We start from the raw sequence: 25,068 nt of genomic DNA, 5'->3' as shown, positions 1-25,068 counted from the left end.
GTTTGCCCGATACTGATTTGTAATTGAAACTCGCATTCTTCGCGCGCATAAGTATTCAGTGTTTCAGCTGGGGTGTCGAAAATGCCCAAAGATACAGCAGGCGAGATATGTATAAGTCATTCCTTCAGGATAAGTTCAGCCGCGTTACCGGACAATTAAATAACAGCAAAATTTGTAACTGAAAAATACTTAACAAGGTAATTGACTCCATAATTACGCAGGATTGACATATTGCATCTTAATGAAAAATTTGAAGCGCTTTCTGAGTGCCCTTTATTACCGTCTATAGATTTGAAACGTGACAGGTAGTTCTAGATTAGAGGCCCCTAGAATGAAGCCCTAGAGAGTTGTACGTGCGCCAGCTTTTGGGTGCATGGGAAGCATGTTTTGGAATAGGGTTCCGGGCACTGTCTTGCAGTTGTGGCCCCACTGCGGCTTGAAAGCGAAGCTGACCCAAGCAAGAAAATAAAAGCTGATACACGTGCCTTCGACTTCTGTACTTACGTCTTTATTAAAAATTTCGAATATTGACACATTAACAGCGAACAATTTCTTGCCCTCAGTTCTAAATGACTAACTCAATTGCCGTCATCAGCCATGAGCTCACGAGTGGAGACGAAGACGAAGTGAACTGAGCAACTAACTTTATTAGACTCCGATAATTGTTTTCCTTCAATCACCTGATTTTTGGCCAATCCCCCATAGTGGTTACGAGCCACTCTCGAAGGCAAGCAAGCAAGCAAGTAAGCAACTAACATTCGGTGCGTCAGTTCTGGGTTTTAGCCACACGGATGTATTTGGTGCCGTTTGTGGTTTTATTCAGTCAACAAAACGAACAGCATTTTAAATTCCTACTTTTACAATTCTCTTAGTGATATTTGAGTGTTCAATCATAGCATTACTATTATAAATTGTACGGTTTAGAAAAATTAATCTATATGTTTTGATTGCACAGTAATTGTTGTTTCTAGAAACAGTATTTAAAAGTTCAGGTGAATCTCGCAGAGTGGGTACGTGTCATGTTTTAAGCACATCATCAGCATCAAGCGTAGTCAGGAATCCATCGAACGCGTACTGTTCGTCCCCTGTTCCGGTTCTGGTTTCGCTCGGCCCTGTCTGGTGTGGTCAAGTTTCGGGCGGCGGTATTGTACTTTTAGTTTAACGTCTTTGTTGTTCTTTTGACTTGTATATCGTTTTTTTTTTTTTACCTTTCCGTTTATTGTGTCGTGTGTTTAAGCGAGTCAGACTAACATGATGTCTCTCTCTTCTCCCGGTCAAGGGCAATCTCCTTGGCTAGCTCCTATCCCTACCCGAGAGTGGCCAATAGACGCGTTTTTACCCAGTGGCATCAATAGTGTCCCTGTAGCTCTTTTGCCTACAAATGGGGGATCGACACAGATGAAGAATCCGAAAGCGATCCAGGTGGAGCTTCGAAAGGTCACTTCCCAGTTCCAGAAGATCACCTTGGTCCGTCAGTTTGGTCGCGGTGGTATTCTTTGCTGTTCATCGGACCAGGACGGCGTTCGAGACTTCCTCAGCTGTTCTTAGTTTGCACCGAATCCGGTGAGCCCGTTTATTGCGTGCTTGAAAGGCTTAGTTCGCGGGGTGGACGCGAGCCTGGACCCCTCAGAAGTACTAGACTTGTTTTCAGTGGCTGGAGCTGTTTCTGTATACCGGTGTAGCCGAATTATTGAGAACAAGAAGTCACCTACGGAATCGGTGATTGTTACGTTCGCGGGAACAGTTCGTCCAACTGAAGTCAAGGCATGGCCCCTCATATACAGAGTAGAGCCACTTTCTCCGCGACCACTACAGTGCTTGAAATGGTAGCGTTACGGACATACCATAAAACGCTGCAGGTCGGTTGCTTGATGCCGCCTATGTGGAGAGGATCACGACAGCACAGACTGTAAGACTCGGGAAGAAAAATGTTGTCTATGTAATGAAGCACACCCTGCAGACTATTCGAACTGTTCTGTGAAGGAATGATAATTAAGAATACTCAAAGTCGTGGAACGCAGGTGATGCTCACGTAGGGAAGCAGTTACAGAGGTTCGGGAAGAGCCCAGGACTATACAGGCGTAACCGTTCGTCACACCGCTAGTATAGATGTTTCTGTATCCAAGGCCATAGCAGAGACAGTAGAGAAAGCTACGGAAAAGGCTATGGAATGACTTGCGACAACTATTTTTGAGTCCTTGGCACAAATGATGTCTAGTAAGCTGGCGTAGTTCATTGGTGCTGCCTCTGCCCAAGCTCATGCATCCCAGGTTTCAAATGTTCCTCAAGAACAAACATCGTTGTTCAACCCGTTAGCAGACTCTCCTTGCGCAGGACCTTCTACTCATATAGAACAGGCGGAATCAGAACCCCTAACGGAAGATTATGAAGACTACCAGGATGTAGACACGGAACTCAAAAGTCTGAAACGCACCAGATCTCCTCCCCACAAAATTGCTTCTAAGTCAAAAACTAAAAAGTATGAAAACGAGACCCTCTCCAAGAAAGTCTTCTTGAAAGAGAGTATTTTGGATCAGGCAGTTTCCGCTACCGTTCCATCTTCACCATAGGCTCTCTAAAAATCTTAATGGAATTGTCGTTCGATTGTTTCTGCTACTACAGATCTATCATATATTTCTTCTCAATTTTCCCCAGACATAATTATCTTACAAGAAATCTGGCTTTCAAATGGTCAAAAATGTTTCCTACAAATTATTGACTATTTCGCTTGGATCGACCTGCCAGAGGTGGTGACGTTGCTTTCTTGGTTTCAACATAAAGTTAGACACAAGGCCATGATATCGTATCAATGCACGTCTACCGAATGCGAAATTTTAGTGTTAGACATTACACTCCCAGACTGCTCCCCTTTAACCTTAGTTAATTCATATTTCCCAACAGGAGTGCAGGATACCCGATCTCTAGACAGCGTATTAGCTACCTGCAGAAAAGACAGTACTCGCTGGTGACTTTAATTCTCGCCATGTGTCTTGGGGTTTTAAAGCTTATTCAGCAGGAAAACGCCTGTGGGAATGAACTCTTGATAATAATTTATCTTGTGTAAATTTTAAGGTTGCTGCGTTTGTTCGTGGCCACTCTTAATCGGCCATAGATCTGACTTTTTTCAGCTCGTCTCTAACTATATCCTCTTGGAATACTATAGACTGTGCTACAAACAGCGACCACGTTCCTACTATTTTCGAGATTGATTTCCCTGTGATTTCTCTCAGAAGGAAAAATAACCCATTGGTAAACTATGACAAATTTCAAAAAGACTTGAATTCTACGATGATTTCACGTACGGATATGCAAGAAGATATTAGGGCTATGAGCCTCTGTGCAGCCTTAAAATGTTCCTTGAAGAATGCAGCTGTTAATTTAACCTTCAACGCAGGTAAACCTTTCACTCTGTGGTGGAATTCAGATTGCGCGAGGGCTCACCAAAAAAGAAAAGCTGCCTGGAAGCAACTTCTTTGTAATCAATGTCCAAACAGTTGGAGTAATTACGAATTTGTTGCTGCATCTTTCAAGCGCACGATAGCAAAAACCAAAGATGTGTATGATATTAATAAATTCACTTATCCAGCTAAATCAAAAAACAAAAAAGCCATTTTTAGATTTTTACGCTCTCGAAAGATGGTTGCAGTTCCAGCAAATATTGACTCTTTTGTCCTTTCGCCACGTCAAAAGTCCGAACTATTAAAAATATTGGAAAAAGACTAGAAGACAGGTTCACTTCAATAGTTCCACCGTACCAATTGAAATCATTACCGCTAGAGGAATTTAAGGAAGTTACATTACAAAAATTGGCGGCTGTTTGCTTTCTGTCGTCTTCAGCGCCAGGCCCAGATGAAGTTACCACAGCCGTGATAAAAATTTTGTATGAATTGCCTCCGTAATAAATTTTGAATATGGTACATTACTCTTTCAAAACTGCCTGAATACCTTCATATAAAAAATTGCTAAGGTAATTCTGATACTTGAGAAACTGGGAGCTGGATATGATTTAGATAATGTTAGACCAATTTATCTCACATCCAATGTGGTTAAACTAATAGAAAGAATTTTGGATGGCCGAATGATGACATACATATCTGAAAACTCAATACTTAGCCCCCCAGTCAAATTGGCTTTAGATCGTGGTGCTCGATATGGTGTGCGCACGTGGACATAGAGAGTCGCATACAACTTGTGCATCGTAGAAGAGCATATTCATCATTAGTGACTCTAGATCTAGCTAAAGCTTATGATTACGTGGAGCATGGCCTACTGATAAAGCAGCTAGAGATATACAGGTTTCCGAAATATATGACGACGTGGGTTTCAGAATTTTTAAGGGAAATAGAATTATACTGTTTTCAAAGCGGATGTTCATCGTCCAGGTATAAGCAGAAACGTGGAGTACCACAAGGGTCAGTGTTATCTCATGTTTTATTTAATATATTTTTAAGCTCCATCCCAGGACATTCATGTATGCCGATGACATTGATTTTTTGCCTCGAATGATGATCTACATTCACTTTATCAAATGTTACAAAATTACTTACCTACTCTTGAAACTTTGATTGAGAACGTACATATGTCTCTGAACGTCAGTGAAGGGCACTTCTTTTTTCTTTAGAAGAAGTGCCCTCTTTCTTTTCCGTTCACATTTTACTGATGTATCGTCACGAGTTCATTCCCCAGGTGGATTCTGTTAAATACCTAGGAATCACATATGATGGAACACTAAACTGGAAAAGCCACATTGAAAATGTCGCATCTGAGGCAACTCGTGCCGTGGGATGGTTGCGTAAAATTAGTAACCGACGATACGGGTTGCGAAGACATACATTAATTATGATATATAAAATATATGTCCGACCCATCATAGATTTTGGGTGCGTCTTGTTTTCCGGCAGTCCAGCTTGCAAAATTCAGCCTCTGATACTATTAGAAAGGGAAGCTCTGCGTTTGTGCCTTGGACTCCCTACGTTTGTTGCAAACGCCGTTCTGTATATGGAAGCGCGAATACCATGTTTAAAAAGTAGATCCAGGATCCTATACTCTCCAAACGTATCTATAATTTTACGATTCTCCTCAAGGATCAATGTATGTTGTCATTGATGAACCAAGTAGATTTCTTTAATAATCATTGGTCGCGACTACACACACCCCAGATCATATTCGTACAGGCACAGCTAACACCACTGAATGTGCAAACTCAGTGCCTATTTTCACAGCAGAATTATTGGCGATTGTTTTAACGCTGTGCAAACTTCCCGCGAATAAATTACCAGCTGCCGTAGTTAGTTTCTCGGTCGGTATGTGCGTCGCTTTTCTTGGCAACGAATAGAACTATTTTAATGTGTTCCAACATTTAGTCCCTACAACTTTACAAAAAAATTATTTACTGTGGGTTCCTGGACACCGCGGTTTATACTTAAACGAAATGGCAGATTTATTAGCCATAACGTCATTAGGTGGGCCCTTGATTCCTATTTTACCGGATACAGCTTACGTCACTGCATGGAGATTCAGAACATTTTGCCTACAAAATGATTTAATCAAATTATCGCTGATTCCATCTGCAGATTTTCAGCACCTCGGTTTTTACTGGAATAAGCAGTGGTGTCCTTCTCGGTAGTTGGAAGTTACATACACGAGATTAGGCTGTCACATCCCGGAATTACATGTCTATTTACATATAGCTGGTCTCACGATGTCTCCTCTGCGCCACAATTGTAAGGAGATTAAATCAATAAATTACTACTTTTTATCATACCGACTTTATTCAAACCAGACAAACATATTACCAAGAGGCAATCGATCTGATAGAACAGTACCTATCAAGATGCGGTCTCCAGTGCGCCCCCGAAAAATCAGAGCTACTTATACTCAAGGCAAGGACGCGGGGAAGACCACCAGCCTACGTCGACCCAGATCCCAACGTCACACTCAATGGAATCGACATACCTCAAGTTGACTCCCTCCGCGTCCTTGGCCTCACCCTACATAAAGATGGTTCTGGCGCAGCTACACTTCCGAAGCTTCAGAAGACCCTAACACAAGTAACTCATCTCATTAGGCGTATAACCACTCAAAGAAGAGGACTTAAAGAGCAAGAAACCGTCCAAATTATCCAAGCACTCCTTATAAGCCGGATAACATATGGCACCCCGTATCTACTCCTCAAGAAAGCTGAAATTGAAAAACTCAACATCGTCATCAGAAAGGCAATCAAGAGCGCACTAGGACTTCCCAGTACGACCTCAACCACGACACTACTCAAACTTGGCCTCCATAACACCTGGGAAGAAATGAGTGAAGCGCACAGGGCCAGCCAGCTGGAACGCCTTAAGCTGACTCAAACAGGAAGAGCAGTACTTCGCAAACTCGCATACAGCGAAAACTTTATAGCAGACTCAGACGTGAAAGCCCGATTGCCACCACTTCTCCGTGACTCTATTTCAGTCGCTCCAATACCTCGAAACATGCATGCAACACACCACAAAGACAGAAGACAAGCAAGAGTTCGAGCGCTAAGCAAGAAATACTCAAGGAACCCCAACACGAGATATACAGATGCGGCAAAATACCCAGGTAGAAGAGCCTACGCAATTACGGTGACCAACAACAAAGGGAATGAGCTAGTCGCTGCCACCATACCGGCCAGAAATCCAGAAACGGCGGAGGAAGTGGCCATCATCCTCGGCATCGCCACATGCAACGACACCGCAATCATCTTGAGCGACTCGCAAACGGCATGTAGAAACTTACAAAAAGGCCGAATCTCTGCCGCAGCCGTGAAAATTCTAAAAGAGCTATCAAGACGCCAAGAACTACCCGAAACCTACGTCGTATGGACCCCAGGCCACGAACACCTGGCAGGAAACGAAGCAGCACATGCTGTCTCCCGAGAACATACCAGCCGGGATTTCCTGCCGCACGGGATCCGGAAATCGACGAGGGTGGAGGACATTCCCATCAACTACGCCGTAATACTGCAACATTACCGACTCGAAAGAAGAGAATATCCTTTACCACATCCAAAATTAAGCAAGGAAGAAGCCACCGCCCTCCGCAGACTACAAACAAATACATATGTCCATGGAATTATCATGCACCGGATGCATCCCACTAAATTCTCATACCTATGCCGATATTGTGATGTACCAGACACCCTACAACACATGGTGTTGGTGTGCCCACACCGCGAGAAAAACAGTCAAGACGATGCCTCAGAAACGATACAAGCCACCGAAGAAACGTGGGAGGCAATGTTAACGGCACAGAGCCTGGAGGATCAGCGAAGTCTGGTGGACCGGGCCCGGGCTGCGGCATTAGCCAACGGCTTTCTGGACTGAGAGAGCCGCCCACCTAGGGCGAAGAAAGAACACTTTCTCGCTGTTTCTAGCAATAAACGTTCATTCCTCCTCCTCCTCAAAGCTCCACTCAGCAAAATTGGATTCGGATTAAGTATACCAGGAATAATTATCATTTGGGGCCTCGACCCTAGGCTATATTCACAGAGGCGTTTGTGGCGCAGTGTTTTATTTTTCAACTGAAACAAGACGATTACCCTGCTAATTATTGCAGCTTTATTCTATCTACCAGGTCCGTATTCATTTCACTGAAATTGGTTTCACCAAACTCTTTAGTAACACTCTATTTATTCTCTCGTCTTGATTGTAACCTCTCTTAAAATTCACCCTTCAGTTGCTCGCTGGCATACTAGTCTAGTTATTCCAAAATCTTCATAGGTTTTTTTTTTTCTTTTACTTTGCATTTCTCATTTTCAAAAAGAACTTTGATTAGCTACCTACTGCCGCCCGATTTTAGGCCTACCCCCCTCAGTGAGTACGAGCCATGATAGAGGTTCATCATCATCATCATCGTCGTCATCATCATCAAACAAGCGTAGCGCCAAGTACGAGGTGTTGACTCGGGTCTAACTCCGACAGAAATATTGGAAAAGTTAGCTGCTGCCGGCGTGATTGCCGTATATCGCTGTAATCGAGTCGTTGAAAGCAACAGGGTACCAACACGATCAGTGACAGCCACTTTTGCTGGCACTTCCTGCCCATCAGAGATCAAGGTATGGCCCCATATATTCATAGTAGAGCCACTTGCGCCGCGTCCGCTTCAATGTCACAATTGCTGGCGATTTTGTCCATAGTATCGGTGCATGTAAATCAAGCCAACGGTGCTGCACGTGTGGAGATAGTCACGCTCCCAGTGATTTTACTTCCCGAAATGAGCGATGCTACCTCTGTGATGGAAACCACCCGGCTGATTACTCGATTACTGTGCGGGCCCAAGAAGTACAGGTACTCGAAGTTATGGACAAAAGACGTTGCACCAGAAGTGAAGCTATAAATATTGTAAAAGAAAACGTTTGGTTATGCTGGAGTTGCAGCTAAGCAGAATACAGTACCTGACTTATCTCTTACTGCAGCGATAGAAGATGCTGTTCAGAAAGCCGCGGCTAAGTCAATGGATCAGCTGTTGGTGAATCTTGGTGAAAGCATCGCACAGGCTTTTCCTTTGCGAATGAATACGCTAATGCAAGCTGCTTGTCTATGCACTGCAGCAAATCAGCTCATAGATTCGGGATAGCAGTCTAGTGATGGAAAGAGGCACACAATTATCTCTGGACATGGTACAACGTCTACTAGTTGTCCTTCCGCTCACTCTGTTCTGGCAACCAGCCAACACACACACAACGACAGCAAGAAACACACATGTTTATTTCGGAGTTCAATGTTTTATACAAAATTAAGGCACGTCGGTGTTGCTCTAGCGCCAAAGGCAAACACAAATGATTTGCTCGATGGGCTTACATGACATATGCGAATATAAGTAGGTAAAAAAATTGAAGCAATACAATGATACGCGACAGTCGGACAGAAGGACGATGACGACTAGACATTACAAAAATACTGCATACATCTCGGAAAGGCACAATCGTGGGCAAATAAAATGCGAACAGGATCATTCAAACACAAAGAATGTTAAAGTTTCTTTGATGGATCTCGCATAATCGTGTAAGTCGTCTTCGACTATGAAGACTGCTGTATTAAACGACGAAGTTCAATTCAACCATACTGATAGGGGCCAAATTATTCACTTTTGCTGTTCTTGGTTCGAACTATCCCGTTCGGATTTCATGTGTCTGCGATAGTTAGCATGAAAGGCCTGCCGCACATATGAAATGTTACTGCGACGTTGATGTGTCTCTTATTGAGCAATGGTGTTTTCTGTGACTGCAGACCGTACACTCAAACAACACAATTACATAAACAGGTGACACGAAAATATTTACAAGTGTTTCTTCATCTGCCATCGTAAGCGCACGAACTTTTCGCTAACGCTAGACAACAGGAGGAAGGCACGTTTTGGCACTGTCACGGACTTCGCTACTTCCATCAGAGAAAGTAGAAAGAATTCAGAATTAGGGGGAAAAAAACAAGAAAAGAGATACTGACTTGTCCTGTCAACAATGTACTACACTTATCACACTCGCTACATGTCATACAAGAACGACGAGTTGGTTATTCACACAAAGTCATGACTGTAGTCACTTGCGACCATGTTCATAATTTACAACCGTATTTAAGCGGTCAACGCACACTTTTTCAACGGATCAGTAGTTGTTTGAACGCTGGAATTTTTTTTTTCAACAAATGCTGAGATCCATGTTTTTAGATATTTTTTTGTCCAGTAAATGAGCTGGAGAAACTTCACTTAAGCAATAATGAGATTATCACGAAGACCCACTCTTAGTCCAATAGAAAAGAACGAATTGTTTGGGCGCATGGGCACAAGCACGTTACATAATACCTTCCGGCTTGTGAAGCGAGGCTTCTGAGAAAGGGGAAACATAAGCACATCAGTTTCTGGCATGTTTGAATTGAGTAGTGCTGTTTGGTTTACGTGATTCTCGATGCAATCAGCGCGCTCAACTTAACGCGCCCATGGGACGTAATGAGCCTACTACGATGTTAGCCTCAAACATTATACCAGGAGACCTTCTATATATAGAAAGGCTAACGTAGTCTATTTAGTAACTTTGAACGCGGCATGCTTGGAGGGCCATGAGGAATGTCGCGCTACAGTCGCAATGCCACTCATAATCTCCACGTCGGCCTTCGGTACAATGGCCTTGCAAAACAACACGAACGACACATACATGGATTGACCAGAAACTGCACGTGGGCCCGCCTTATTGTTCAATTTATGTTGAACCACACATCCCACAGCACAATTCAGAACTGTACAAGTCTGCTGGAAGTACACTCAGGTGCAATAAAAACACTGAGGTTACATGTGCAAAAGGTAATGTTGTAAATTTGCAAACGTAATTTTTTCCCCACTGTAGCATATATACAAGCACATAATGAACGCGCATGCGTTGTGGTTAGCGGGGACATCTGATATAGAGGAATGTATTCGTAAGGCGGGGATAACGTGGTATATTTATTGTTAACTTTCCATACATGTAGCAAAAGACTCAGTTGCATCACTCTTCTAGGTGTTTGCAAGGTTCTTTGGAGTTAAGTTTCCAATACAAGCAACTTCTATCGTTTGGGCATGTTGAAACATTACCTTCAACGTTACTATAAGCTCGACATATAGTTTACTTTGCGCCAACCACGCGTTCTCATTTCTAAAAACAGGCTAGCAAACTTGTACGACGAGTTAATCCTTTTTTTTTTCGGAGTACATCGGCCTTATTTACAGAGAAGGCAAACTGCAAGCACATCAGCCGCTTTGCGTGTATATAAAAGCAGCCACCGCGATCATACACAGTATAATGAACAGAGGCAACTAGGTGAGTCAGCTCTAAAGCTTTACTCCAGCTCGTTTAAATCTGAAGCGCCTTTCTTTCGCACATAGGATGCAGTCGATAAGTATCCGTCGTTTAAAATATGTCATTGTGGAGCGACTCCTACCTGCGCAGAACCTTTTATGACTGCTTCCAAGTCAGCCACTAGTCTCACTCGCTGGAAAAACAAATGCAAGAATGTGCTCTAGGTCCCCTGTCGCTCGTATAATACACACAGAAGCAAATAAGCCAAATACTATTATTATTATTAAGTATGAAAACATATAGGTATATACATACAATAGACAGATAGGGAAATACGAGAGGAAGCAGGCTGGCAAATACAAAGAGACAAAATGCACTTCAAACAGCAGGCTTATTAAAAGAATCAATTTCAGAGTTTCATAACAGCCACACCCACACAAACTTCAGTTTTATCGGCCGAGGGAAAGCCAACGGACTCCATCACATGCACGATCTCCAGCCCTTTTCTCGTTTTCGTTTACTGAAGTTGGCCCATACATTTCCCTCTCTTACAGCGCACCCTGTTTGGAAGAGCGTTTAGGCACTTCGAAAGGTCCAAAATCGCGCCCCCACTTCCGTCACAAAGCCGTGAAACCGTAGGAGTACAGTCATGTGGAAATTGGTCAACGGCGCCGGCTGCGCTAGGCGCCGTCACAGCTTGCTGCAAAGCGTCAAAGAGTTTCTATTCCCGCAGCAGGTCGCTGGAGCGCGCTGCCACGGGCCACCGACGTCTCGAGACTCTCTGGACAACCACCGGTTTCTCGTCTTGCTTGTTAAGTGAAGAAGTCTAGCGGTGGCAGCGGCGACAGCGAGTTGTCCTTGCCTTTCATCATGAGATGCGGCATGGCGCTCATCTGGTGCAGTTCGGCGGAGTCCAGCAGCCCGTTGGTGCCCATCAGGCCACCGTTGCCGCCACCGTTGCCACCCTGCTTCTTGATGTTGTCGGGGCTCGCGGAACAGGCGTAAGGCATGGGCGACGAGCACTTCTGGTGACCGTCGGGCGAAGGCGCTCCGCAGGGTCGCTGCCCGATGCCGGCAGACGCCGAGCTGACGGGCGGCGGAAGCGGCGGCAGAAGCTGGTCTTGCGTCGGTGGCAGCATGGTGCTGTAGAACGAGCTCGGGTTCGCCGCCATGCCACCCATCGAACCGGGCCCCGCTGTCGAGTAAGTGACGCCTCCGTAACTCGAGCCCGAAGCCTGCCCGGGCGAATGCTGCAGAGGCGAGGACGTCTGGAAGCCGAAGTCGTAAGGGTTTCCCGTGCTGAAACCCCACGAGTCCATGGGAGCGTTGAGCGGAGGAAGCGTCGGCGACGCGGTAGCGTACGGGTGGCCACCCTTCTGCATGCTCTGGGCCGCCGCTGTTTTCGTAAAGTGAAATGGAAGGGAGAAGAAATATGGGAGAATAGAAGTTTAATTTAAGCATTTTCTCTGTTTCAAGGTGTGCTAAAATATTAGCTTTACTGGTAGTAGCCTTACTGGTAGTATCAATTCCGCAGCTCAGGGAGAACTTCCCGAGAGTTAAGACAGAAAAGGTGGTGTTTAAAATATGGCCGCCGTGACGTTTTTCCGGCGAAGGCAATCTCTTCTAGCGCCTGCACTGCGTAAAAGGGTAGCCTTCGATACCAGTTTGTTCTTACTCTGAAAAAGCTGTGACTGGAGAGTGCGACGTGAACGCCACATAATCCTCGGTAAGTTTATTTTCTCGCTGATTCTCTTGCTGCCAGCCAACGAGAAGCCATTTATAGGGCCTGGCGAACTTACGTGCAAAAACACGGTGAAGGGGGTAGCAGCGAACGTTCACGAAATTAAATCACTCTGTAATCCTAATCAGAATTCACTTCTGGAGTTTTACGTGCCAATCTGTAATCCTCTGGTGTCTGTGTACTGCACTAGAAGTTTTCGGTAAACGTTTACGTAAGTGGAGCTTTGCAAGTAGAAATGTCATAGGTAACAAAGGCGTAGGTTAAAATAAGGACAGTTCTTTTTTTATATATCAGGGGCTTCTATAGCTCGAGTTATTTGAAGAATCGCAGTAGAATCCTTACCTGCTTGAAGAAAATTTGTCTTGCGAGGTGGTTCTCTTTTCCTCCACTTGGCACGACGGTTTTGAAACCACACCTGAAAGTAAGAAAAAAATAGAATGTACCGGAGCGCCGCATTGCAGTAGGAAAGCTATACTAAAGGAAGCTATGAAGCAGTAAACTTAGCGTTGTTCGAATAGAGAAATTTTCGAATGGAATCTAATGGCGAAAATTCGAGAAATACGGGCTTAGAATAATCAATTATATACGGAATATTCTTTTGTATTCTATTGAATAAAATAGGAGCGTGAAAAAGAGAAAGGTAGCAAGAATCTCATTTATTCACTTCAATACACGCAATATTATTTAGAAGTTCACACAACTGAGCAGTTTGATAACGAGAAAAAAGTAAAAGGTCACCACGCTTGGTGTGGTGACCGCACCACACTTACAGTGGGCTCTTGCAATGACCGGTGGGTCGCATGCACAGGCCCTTTTTTTATGAATTGTGGTAACCATACCTGTAGTCCGTTATAATCTACTGTTTAAGTAATGGAATATCGATTTACCAAATCGAATAATTCGATTAAAAACAGAAATATTGAATTCGTGTTGAAAGTTTCGAGTATTCGCACTCCCCTTAGAAAACTTATATGGGAATCAGGAATGCCATGCACTCGGCTCTTTTCGATGATAATTGAAAGGACAAATATATCTGGTGCCAGAACATTGCTTCATTTTATTTATCTCTCTTTTTCAATGTCTCTCTCTTTGGGGTACCTTGGTATGACAGATACAAGCTAACCCGTCCCCTGAAAGACGCATCCTCTGAGGCTAAGGGTACGCAAAAAAAGGGGGGAGAAAAAAGAGTGAAAAGTATACGGCGTGACATTTACACTTAACGGAAGCAACGACTCTTGGTCGAGCGGTTGAATATTGGATAACACTTATTCCATTCTCTATATACACACGTAAGGGCTCCTTCACGCAATGTGCTTCGTCGCGACGTCACTCACGAGTTTAACGCTAAACGAAATTGAATAGTTTTGTATAGCCCTTCCTCCACGCACCCGCTTTTTTTTTTTTTTTTTTTTTTTTGGAGGCACTCAGCGGGTGACGTACGGCAGCTTATTCAGACTTGTTTGAGATCGTTTCGAGCCGCTGGTGCGAAACCTTGCGCAAGGAAATGACGGCGCCTCGGAAATGTCAACGTACGGGGCCGCCAGAAGATACCCAAAAGGCTCTTTCTCCACTAACTACTTAGGGGACGGCTCGCCCGGCGCAGGTCTCTTGAGAAGAGGTCTGCAGCAAGCGTGCTTACAAAATCTTCCGAGCGATTTATATTGTCTGTCAATAAAGGCACGTGGAGTGTCCGCTGGCTTTCGACCGAAATTTCTAGCGATCAACTCAAAATGTTCCAAGGGCCTTTCATTGAAAAGATATACTGCAAAAGCTAGAGTAAAATAAATGCTTTTGCAGCCTCACAATCTGACTGCGCACCGTGAGAATTGCCTCGTATGTCAGTTCCTGTGAGCTTTGGATAGCGCTTAGAGTGTGATGAAACATCTGTGCTTGTCGTAGACTAGCAGGTCGTGCTATAGTTTCTCGACATTCATCTGCAAAGTTGCGAAGCTTCGCGTAATTTAGATTCCACCACTGCGGGTAACCTGCGTTTCCTTTGTTTTTTGTTTTATTTGTACAATTCTAGAGATGAATGCTGACCACTTCAGCCCGACCCGCGCGTCTACTACAAAGTATTTTCAGTATTCAGGTCATTCAGGTCTAAAATGTTGCGCATTCCAACCTCTAGTGTACGGGAGGAGGTTCGCCGGCCTGGAGCGCTATAGCGTCATACAATATAGCATCCGCATGTGTAGCCTAATGTTTAATGTCTAGCGAAGCGTAGTGCAGCATGCGTTCTGATAGCAATTTCAACAAATAAGTCAGTGAATAAATAAATGCACCACAGCCGCGATTTAATGTAAGTTTTCTGTATTCTGATAAATTGCTGAACTGACGGTGGCGCCAAAACAACTCGACCTGCGATTGATTCCGATCAAAAACTGCTTCCGCAGTTCAGTGGCGTGACGTCCAGCGATACACCTTAGCAGAACGACTAGCACCCTAAAATTCAATCTACAAGTGCACAACGCAAAAACGACGATTCTTGCGCGCCATTTCTTTAGTCACATCCACTCCTACCGACTCGACAAATCAATGTGCGCCTCAAATGACGTCGCCAAAAGTGGTCGATCGACAATACAGGCCCTGGCAAAAGCGGGGTGGTGGTCTGACCACGTGTACTATAGGTAGCAGTGACGATAAGAGAGCGCACGCGAGAAAACTCACGCGAGAACATCCGAGTTGAAGATCGCGGCATTTGATCTTTCGGAATTTTCTTAGCTCTTACCTGTACTCTGGACTCGCTGAGATTGAGCCTGAGAGCCAAGTCTTCCCTGGCAAAGACGTCCGGGTAGGGCGCGCGCTGGAAGGCCCTCTCCAGTTCATCCAGCTGGAAGGCCGTGAACGTCGTCCTGTTGTAGTAAACGCACAAGACATCGTAAATGTACCCGCTGTCGACACTTTCTCATGGATTCATTGACATCCCTATAGCTATCGCCATGGCTCCTCGCATTTTGTCTGCGTTTCAATATTTCGTGGGATCTGTGGACACATTCACGGCAGGACTCACAAATGACGACCGTGTCTGGCCATTCTTTATTGAGCAAGGCAACAGACAACATTCGCCGGTGCATCAGCGAGAAAAGAGATATGAAGGGCATTGCGCAATTATGTACGAATTGCCAAGAATCACGAAAGTCGCAAGAACTGCACAGTGCCGGATACGATGCGCTTACAATGACGAAAAGTGAGGGAAAGCAAAGAAACAGCCACATCGGCGACACGCGTTCAAGAGCCTTATAACGCTTACATGCATCATGCTTGTGAAGGATGCCGTAAGGTTCGACTCCAGATTACACAGCCTGATTACATGAATGACACATTAACACGACAAGACAATTACTTCTATCGATAACAAAAACACGTACGCTTTGAGTCGCAACCTCATGCAAGAAGGCCGACAGCCATATTTCAATGATAATCGCGGACAATGGCTTTTTTTTTTTTTTTTTTGAAGACATGATGTTCAAAGGAGCGCCTGCCTTCTTAGATGATGTCACGTCCAGAGCACTCAGGCCTGCGCGACGTAATATGCCGTATCAAACACGTGCGCTGTTTTCTCCTTAAAGCAACGACAGAGACGAGTAGTGCTTCGAGAACGCGGTCAACACACACCCGAGGAAGGTTCTTCGCTTGCCGAATACTCGTGCACAAGGCCCGCACCGGTACTGCTCTTACGCCTGATGCGCTTGCGCGCTGGTGTGCACACAAGAAAAGAAGACGCCTGGAGACAAACACGATGGCACAGCCACCACCGATGCAAACGGTTTGTCCAACATGCGTGCAACACAGCCATCAACCCAACTATCGTGCGCACCTGCTGTACCAAGTATGCAGCCCTCCGACGATAGCGCACGAGCCAGGTGGTCAGCTTCGAGGAGTGGATGGACAGTGTGCCGCGAGTGCTGTATGCCGTTGCTGCGGAATCGGCTATCCTCCGCATATTGTAACCGTGCGGGAGAGCATTTCCAAATAACTGGCTTTACCGGCACCTCCAGTTTCCCCAACGCCATTATACTCTTAGTAGGCCGACGAGACATACTGTAATAAAGCTTTATCATCATCATCCTTAGGTCCTTCAGGTGCGACACCTCTTGAAAGGTTTGGAACCGTATTATACTCCTAGTAGGCCGAAGAGACATACTTTAATAAAGCTTTATCATCATCATCCTTAGGTCCTTCAGGTACGGCACCTCTTGAAAGGTTTGATCCCCACGTGGTACCAGCATTGAGTGTCTCGCGAAGATGTTGGCGCTACTGCTCTTTGACACAAGCAAGGGGGAAGAAACATTCTGATGATTTCGGTTTACTTAAATCGAAATTTATTAACACTTGCTCATTCCGCACCTATTGAAATGCGGCCTCCTCGCAACATCGGGGTCAGCGACAAGACGCCACCCCGCTCTCAGCCCACGCGCCGGGTGCTAGTGTTATCCTGCTTTTGAGCCTGTTTCTCTTATCGAGAGAACTACACACGCGGACGCTCCAAGGAGCCAACGATATTGCTCCCGTGCGGATTGCCGCTTGGATAGCGTAGGCGACAATCGAACTGCTTGCGTCTGCCGAAAGCTTCAATGGTTTCCCAACCGAACCTCGAAGGCGTTTTCGTGTTGTTCCTTCATTCTACTCAGCGAACACTTTTGCACCCCACAAAGGAGAAATTGACTGCTTCATACACGGAGCCGTGTTGCGCCATCTTGTTGAGAAAAGGCACTAGACCATTCGCTTTCTTCCTTTTTTAGCGAGCCTCAATTTTGAAGGGGCGAAAAAGATTGCGCCTAGCGTCTGCAGTTCACTTTCTATATTTATTTTTCCTACACTTCGTCAAAGCGTTTTAGTGGTACTCCCCAAAATTGGCTTTCGAGCCAAGTTACTTCTCACAGACTTTTTTTCTTTTTACACTTGGTTAGCTCTTGTTCTGATCGCGCAAAAACCCTATGAAAGCCTGAGTGCTTCCACAAATCGCATTGCATCAGTGTGAAAAGGACGCCGGCGTTGAACATTCGTTCAATAGCAGGGCAGAGATACACATTGAAAGCGATGCTGGTCGACACAAGGCCCTTGATGTCGAGAACTGTCCACTTGAAAGAAACCGAACCGACACTTGACGAGTACGCGCTTCAGGCATGACCGAGTTGCACGATCCACGGATATTGTGCCGAGCTCTTAAATCAAGGCCATTCCTGATTTGATCCTTACCTTGTCTTTTTCTTTTTCACTGTTTTGTCGGCGTCCGAAGACGATGATTTTTCGGACGATTTGCTCTTCTGAGTTTCTGAAACAGAATGATGATATGGTGTCTTAGGCTATAATTAAAGCAGTTGACTTACCAACGCAAAAATAACAACGTGCAAAACTTGCATCTCGAATTACGTATCGATTCCACGGGTTTGCGTGCTTTACAAGGTAGTCATAATTGTAGCTTCTGGTTCCATAACGCATCAAAATCAATCGCCTATGCCACACCCTTAAGGTGAAGCTGTAAGCATGAAGTGCTCCCGGCTACGTTTTCAACGGACATTATTTTTTTACCAGCTACTGCTCTCGTTCTATCTTTTTTATATAATACCTAAGAGACTACAGACATATATAATTAACTGGGACCGAATTCACAAAGACCATCGTCCATAATAACTGTTCGTCATTGGCTGGCAGCCCTCGAAAGTAATATATTTTCGCTGGCATTATTAACGGGCGTCTGTTCTTACGAATCATTCTAGCGTATGTACTCTCGTGATTACATGCATTGGTGTCAGATGTCACTGCCGTTTCAGAACAATGTCAGACAGTTGCCACGCAAGTGAAACTCATCGACCGACTCACTGAAACACATTAGCCAGAAATGGCAGATGCATATCATACAGATGAATCCCAATTCGGGCTTTTCGTGTTTTATTCAGGCTCTGCATGCCACCAAAGTGGGGCAGTCACCTGTTCCTGTGTGCAACGTATCGCGCAAAAATATTATGGCTGAGCTTTACAGGAAAGTGCAAGGAACCGAAAAAACATTTACGAAGCATTTTGGGTCCGTGTTTATTTATCAATAAAGCGAACGTTATCAAGAAAGCACACCTTCTTTTCTAGGAGCTTGAGCAGGCAAACTCCCGTCGGCGCCACTGAGGCACCCCATTGGCTGTGCAGAAGCCATGCTTGGCAGTGGACCGGACAGGTCGCGAGTTCGCATCCCCACGCATGGTGCCATGGACATGAGGCCTGGCAGGAGGCCGCTCATGCTGGTTGCCATGGGGTCCAGAGTGGAGACACTCGTGGCCGGCACGTAGTCGACTACACCCTGGTTGCACAGCTGGAGATGAAGACGATAACACGGTAGCAATGATAAATGATTGGGCAAATTTATTTGAATTATATTCTGCCAGGTATAACGGTGCAAAACACTTTCCATCCCCCTTCTACTAACCAATTGTATATCTGCGGTATCGGAAATGTCGAGGCTGTCTAGTGTACAGAATAAATAATACCGAATGTGAAATTTGCAGTTTCAAAGAGATAACTGCGCGACTTCTCTGTGAACGTCGTTGTTCGAGTACACAAAGAAGAGTGTTCTGCACCACCGCTCGACTGGCGTGGCAAGCGTCCTCTTACTGAAAGCAGACTTTTAAATTTGGACCCTTGTCCCAGACGAAGTTAGCCAGAGATGCTTTAAAAGCATTTAAAAGCATCTATACATACTTAGTGACGTCACCGCGCTTTCATATATAAAAACGAGACCCGTCTAGCAACTCACTCAGTTCATTCTAAGAGTGTCATGGGTATACCACGGGAATAAAAGACACCAGAAGAACAGCGTCAATACAATGCTCGACCATGTGTGGTGTTTGATACAGCTTCACAGGACATTCACGTTCGCAGGGCGGGATGGCGGCCAATGTTTTTCACACCCTAATTTTATTTCCTTATCTTTTCGGCCATATCTCCTCCTCCTTCCTCCCTCCCCCTCCCATTTCCTGTGCAGAGTATAGCAGCTTTGTTGTCTTTACTCTCATATTTCTAGCCCACCTTCGCTTTTTTTCTCTTTTTTTTCTCTTTCTAGAGGTGTCAAATACGTACATGACATTCTCTTCGCTTTGCAATAAGTCCTTTGAAGTCGCAGCAGAGGGCGACGAAGGCCCTGCTATACAGTCTTTAAAGATAACAGACCTGCGCAAACGGCTGTAACCGGAATTGGTTTTCATTGCGCTGCATGCGATCGTGTGCTTTGATAGTGCGCGGGAATCGTGACCAGAAGTGTTCGTGTGTCTGCGCTCTGTCTTACTCTCTTCTTTTTTCTTATCTTCCAAATGCCCCTTCATTCCGTAGTGTATAGGGTAGCACACTGGCTTTTCCGTTCTGGTTAACCCTCCGGCCCTTCTCCTTCCTTCTGTGAGGCGCGGACGTTTGGGAAATTAAGTCAATGACAAGCTCAGCTGTCCAAGTAAGTAATTAAGTCAAAGTAAAGACAAGCCCCGTCCAGAGCCAAGCGCGCACCTGATGCTTGCTGCTGCTGCTGGGGATGCGGCGGAGAGGAACCTGTGTGCTGCTGGTGCTGCTGGTGCTGCTGGTGCAGCCCCAGCATCACCTGGATGCTGTGGAAGTGCCCGCGCGCGTCCTCCTCGGCCTGCTGGTCCTCATCGACCTGTTGCTGCAACTCCGACTCGTCCTGCAGCATTGAGCCGACCTTGGCACAGCCGCTGCTGTTCAGGAGCACGGCCCGATCCAGCTACCGCTGGATGGATGCCTCTCGAAGCTTGGCTCACGGGCCCGTTACTGCGTGCGAGCAGAACTACGGATCACTCCCGATACTCCGAGCGAGAATAATAAGGGGATCCGAGGGCTCGATTATTTATTAGTTACAACTATACGAAGAAAACATACTTCAACAGAGCTGTGTTCAATTTGAATCACATCGGCCTTTTCACTTGCAAGTTGTTTGGCCCATGGTCTTAAAAAATGCATCAGAAAGCTATGAAAGCACTTCAACGCTTCTGTGAGCACGCCAGTATTTGTAACGATTGTTTATTCTACTGCGTCATAAGTAATTGTCCCATTCGTTTATTTAAAGCATGTGTACACCAGACATCCACGGACTTCGTTGCAAATGAGAACTTCTCGAAAGAGATTTTCACTCCTAATGTGATAGACATTTTCTTTCTTTTTTTGTGTTTGTGTGTGTGAGTTTTTTTTTTTTTAGGCATTACGTAATGCAAGCAGTTATATTTACTTTAGTCTTTATATTATCAATCAAGAGGAGAGGCGTAGCCCTCATCAGCAAACGGTGACGACTCCTCCGTTTCTTTTTTTTTTTTTATCTCAATAAAGAAAAGAAAGCACACAGATAATGAAGGCGAAGAACTCAAAGGGGAAATTAGCCGTTGCGTGTAATTCAAACGCAGAAATAATAGGGACAAAGGATATGAAAGTGGACGAAAAGACATCTTGCCGCCACCCGTGGGAACCGAACGCACATCTTCCGCATAACGCACGTGGTGCTTTGCGTAATGCAGTAGATCTGCGTGCGGCTCCCACGGGCGGCGGCAAGTTGTCTTTTCGTCCGCTTTCATTTCCTTTTCCCTATTATTTCCACGTTTCAATTACACGCAATGGCTAATTTCCGCTATTTCTTCTTTGGTTTCGTTTCGTCTTCTTTATGTGGATGTAATCGCATACTCCAGAAACAGAAGTATAGGAACAGAAGTATAGGAACAGAAGGTGAGTAACTCTGAGCGCCCCCCGTGTTTCTCGGGCTCACATGACGGGCCGGATGACTGAATCAGTCCTCAGCGAGCCTGGCATGACTGAATTGCAACGAATCGCGCCTCTAGCAGCTCGTAAGCACAGCCTTGTGTGCAACGTGATTCGGTGGCCATGAGCTGCGCCATGCTCGTCGGCGGAATTTGGTCAGACGTATGACTCCACCTTTAAGGGACGCGAAAGATTAACGCTGAATCAGTTTAGGCTATAATAAGTCGTTCTTTCAAAACCGTAAATTCATTTCTTGGCCGGCAAGGAAGTTGATTCTTAACTGGGAAAATGAAGAATGAAATTCTCTTTCGGAATTGCGCGCTCTAACCGAGGTGGCAGCCCTGTCAGTCAGTCACCAGTTTCACAGTATTCTCGCATTTCTGGGCATTTTTGGGGGCCGGAAGACTCTACGAATGATTCCAAAGCTAAGTCTTCGCCTACTTACGAATGCAACCAGCAGGCACTTTCAAAATCTATGGCGTCGCGGAGAGCTTAGTGCGAGAACTAAACTGAGCCCTCAGCTTTTAGTTCCGACCCTTCCTTTCTGGGGAAGGTAGTAAAATTGAATTGAATTAAAACGCAGGATGGCGTCACCACAAAGACAAAACGGGCAATTAAGATCCGTCACCAACTTGTAGCTATTAAGACACCTTCTGGACCCAGACAACACCAAAGCCACCAGGAGAAAAATGCAAAGACTAACACACAATTTCCAGGGGTTGGAGGAGGATATGATCAACCAGATAAAAGAGAGGTACATATAGAAAACAAACAACGAAACATTCCCCGACTATAGCAGCGAAAACAACGAGGAGCTAGACCAACCAATCACCATAAGGGAGGTCCAAGCTGCCTTAAACAAGCTCAGAGGAAAAACCGCGGCTGGTCCAGATGGGTTCAACAACAAGATGCTTAGAAACCTCGATGACAACTCCCTCCAGCAACTAACGGCATTCATGCAAAAGGGTTGGGAGTGGGGGGAGATACCCGGGGAGTGGAAGAGAGCAAATCTAGTCCTCATCACTAAACCAGGAAAAGAACTCAAACTAGAGAACCTTAGGCCAATATCGTTGACCTCCTGTGTAGGCAAGCTCGTGGAGCACGTCATACAGAACAAGCTCAACGGATACTTGGAAAGAAAGGAACTCTACCCATACAGCATGGTTGGATTCAGACAACAACTATCCATAAAGGACGTCATGCTACAACTCAAAGAACAAGTATTGGAAAGGAAAACTAGCGACTCGAGAGCCATAGTGGGACTGGACGTCAGCAAAGCCTTTGACAACGTCAAACACCAAGTGATCCTGTCACACCTCAATCACCTAAATGTAGGAAGCAAGCTATACAACTATATCAAAAGCTTCCTCACGAACCGAACGGTGTACATAGAAATTGGAGGCACAATCAGAGAAAACATTAAGCTAGGCAACAAGGGAACACCACGCGGATCGGTGCTATCCCCTACTCTTTTTCACATTGCAATGATCGGGCTGCCAGAAAGACTCAGAAAGCTAGAGGGCCTCTGCCACACTCTCTATGCTGACGACCTCGCCCTTTGGGTTGACAGATGGGGGAGCGATGGCCAAATAGAGGACACCCTACAAAGGGCAATCTAGGAAACGGAAAGCTATCTGAGACCCATAGGGCTAAAGTGCTCGCCGGAAAAATCGGAGATGCTAATCATGAGCAAAAGCAGCAGGTCAATATCCAGCTCTTGGTCAACAACACCCCGGTCCCAAGGGTGGGCAAGATCAGGATACTAGGTATGTGGATACAAGAAAATGGGAAAAACACCGAAACAATAAACAGACTAGAAGCCACGACCAACCAAACTTGCTGGCTTCTCAAGAGGATAGCAAACAAAAACGCGGGGATGAAGGAGGCGAACCTACTTAGGCTTGTCCACTCTTTCATCATTAGCCGAATCACCTACGCTATCCCGTACTTAAAGACAACTAAAGCAGAGAGAGACAAGGTAGACATCCTTATCAGGAAAGGTGTCAAAACCACCCTAGGCTTGCCAGCGGGCACATCAACCGAGACGATCCTCAACCTAGGAGTGTCAAACATCCTAGAGGAAATGTGCGAGGCGAAACTCTCGGCACAATATCTCAGACTAACTGGGAGCGAAATGGGCGGATCCATCCTTAGGAAAGAGGGCTAGCAGAGCCCAGAATCGCGAGAGGGGTACCGCCATACCCCAAAAAATTGCCAATAGGTTAAGAATACGCCCCATCCCAAGAAGCATGCACCCCATACACAACGATGAACGCAGAGGAAGCAGAGTCCAAAGACTCCAAAGCTCCCTCCTCCAAAAACGAGGAGTAGTGTACACCGATGCGGCAGAGTACCCGCAAGGGCACTACGCTGCAGTAGTAGTGAGCGACAAAGCCGAGCTAATCTAGAGTTGTAGCGTGAGACACTCTGCACCAGAGGAGGCAGAGATGGCGGCGATTGCCCTGGCCATCACAAACCCTTCAACCAGAATCGTCATCACCGATTCTAAAACTGCAATCAAAGCCTATGACACCGGTAGGGTGTCCAAAGAGGCCGGCAAAATTCTGCAAGCAGGCAAGGAGAACGTACCCAACGACTTGATTAGAATAATATGGGCGCCCGCCCATAGTGGACTCACAGGGAACAAGATCGCCAACGAGGTCACCCGAGGACTCACACACCGGGCCCTAGCGCAGGCAGACTACTCCCTGTCCAAAAAACGAGACTTAAGCACATACAGAGAAATTCTAGAACACTATAGAATTGGCAGGAGAACCCTCCCCCCCCCCCCCCTTAGATCTCTCAAAAAGAAGGAAGAAGTAATCTGGCGAAAACTGCAGACGGGTACCTTCCCAAACCCGTATATCCTACACAAATGGCATCCTGGGTTGCGCTCTTCCAAATGCAACAACTATGAAGGCATAGCGACCCTAAATCACATGCTCTGGGGCCTTTCCCAGCGCTAAACGGTCTACATGGGAACAAACAGTCATGGGAATCCTCTCTCCATAGCCAGGAAGAACAAGCCCAAAAACAAGTCATCGGTCAAACCCAGGTCGCCGCCGGAAGCCAACTGATCTCGGCCGAAGTCTAGGGGAGGGGGTTAGACGGTGAAACGGGTAGCTGCGTCTCACCCCGATCACCCATACTCTCTACCGGGTGCAAATAAAGTGCTCTCTCTCTCTCTCTCTCTCTCTCTCTATCTATCTATCTATCTATCTATCTATCTATCTATCTATCTATATCTATCTATCTATCTATCTCTCGCATTCCTGGGCATTTTGGGGGGCCGGAAGACTCTACGAATGATTCCAAGCTCAGTCTTCGCCTCCTTACGAAGGGAACCGGCAGGCGCTTTCAAAATCTATAGCGTCGCGGAGAGCTTAGTGCGAGAACTAAACTGAGCCGTCAGCTTTTAGTTCCGACCCTTCCTTTCTGGAGAAGGTAGTAAAATTGAATTGAATTAAGCTGCAGGGTGGCTTCACACAAAGACTTCGTTTTTTTAATTATTATTATTATTATTATTATTATTATTATTATTATTATTATTATTATTATTATTATTATTATTATTATTATTATTATTATTATTATTATTATTATTTCCTCCCTAACGAGCCGTGACTCTGTTAAAGATAACACTGAATTATTCACAGAGGTCCGCATACTCACTCGTGAGTACACTTACTGACGCTCATTTCAAGGTTGAGAGTGTGAGTTTGAGTGAGCGATGAAGGGCGCGATTGAAGTAAGTGTGAACGCGAGTGACTAACGGTAAGTGTGAACGGATGCAAGT

The 25,068-nt window shown here is 45.4% G+C and overlaps 1 protein-coding gene across 1 annotated transcript; it reads right to left on the bottom strand.

Annotated features, from left to right (window-relative positions):
• Positions 1–8,710: 8,710 nt before the first annotated feature.
• Positions 8,711–18,834, bottom strand: LOC119442288 (retinal homeobox protein Rx-B). Its single transcript, XM_037707107.2, has 5 exons — positions 18,606–18,834; positions 17,733–17,808; positions 15,262–15,385; positions 12,876–12,948; positions 8,711–12,188 (listed from the first exon to the last, which is right to left on the bottom strand). The coding sequence occupies exons 1-5, from the start codon at positions 18,775–18,777 to the stop codon at positions 11,605–11,607; spliced, it is 1,029 nt and encodes a 342-aa protein (XP_037563035.1). The 5' UTR covers positions 18,778–18,834; the 3' UTR covers positions 8,711–11,604.
• Positions 18,835–25,068: the final 6,234 nt, after the last annotated feature.

The sequence above is a fragment of the Dermacentor silvarum genome, chromosome 2, assembly GCF_013339745.2.
Source record: "Dermacentor silvarum isolate Dsil-2018 chromosome 2, BIME_Dsil_1.4, whole genome shotgun sequence".
NCBI lineage: Eukaryota > Metazoa > Arthropoda > Arachnida > Ixodida > Ixodidae > Dermacentor > Dermacentor silvarum.
The sequence above is the reverse complement of the archived record's forward strand: the minus strand, read 5'-3'. Positions and strand labels throughout refer to the sequence as shown.

What these genes read in the sequence shown, in the direction of transcription:
- LOC119442288 (XM_037707107.2), bottom strand. Translation starts at nt 18,777, where the DNA reads ATGGCAACCAGCATGAGCGGCCTCCTGCCAGGCCTCATGTCCATGGCA. An exon ending in TCAAGCTCCTAGAAAAGAAG is followed by an intron (nt 17,809 to 18,605) that starts GTGTGCTTTCTT and finishes ATTCTGTTTCAG; the next exon opens with AAACTCAGAAGAGCAAATCG. An exon ending in TCAGCGAGTCCAGAGTACAG is followed by an intron (nt 12,949 to 15,261) that starts GTAAGAGCTAAG and finishes TCTTACTTTCAG; the next exon opens with GTGTGGTTTCAAAACCGTCG.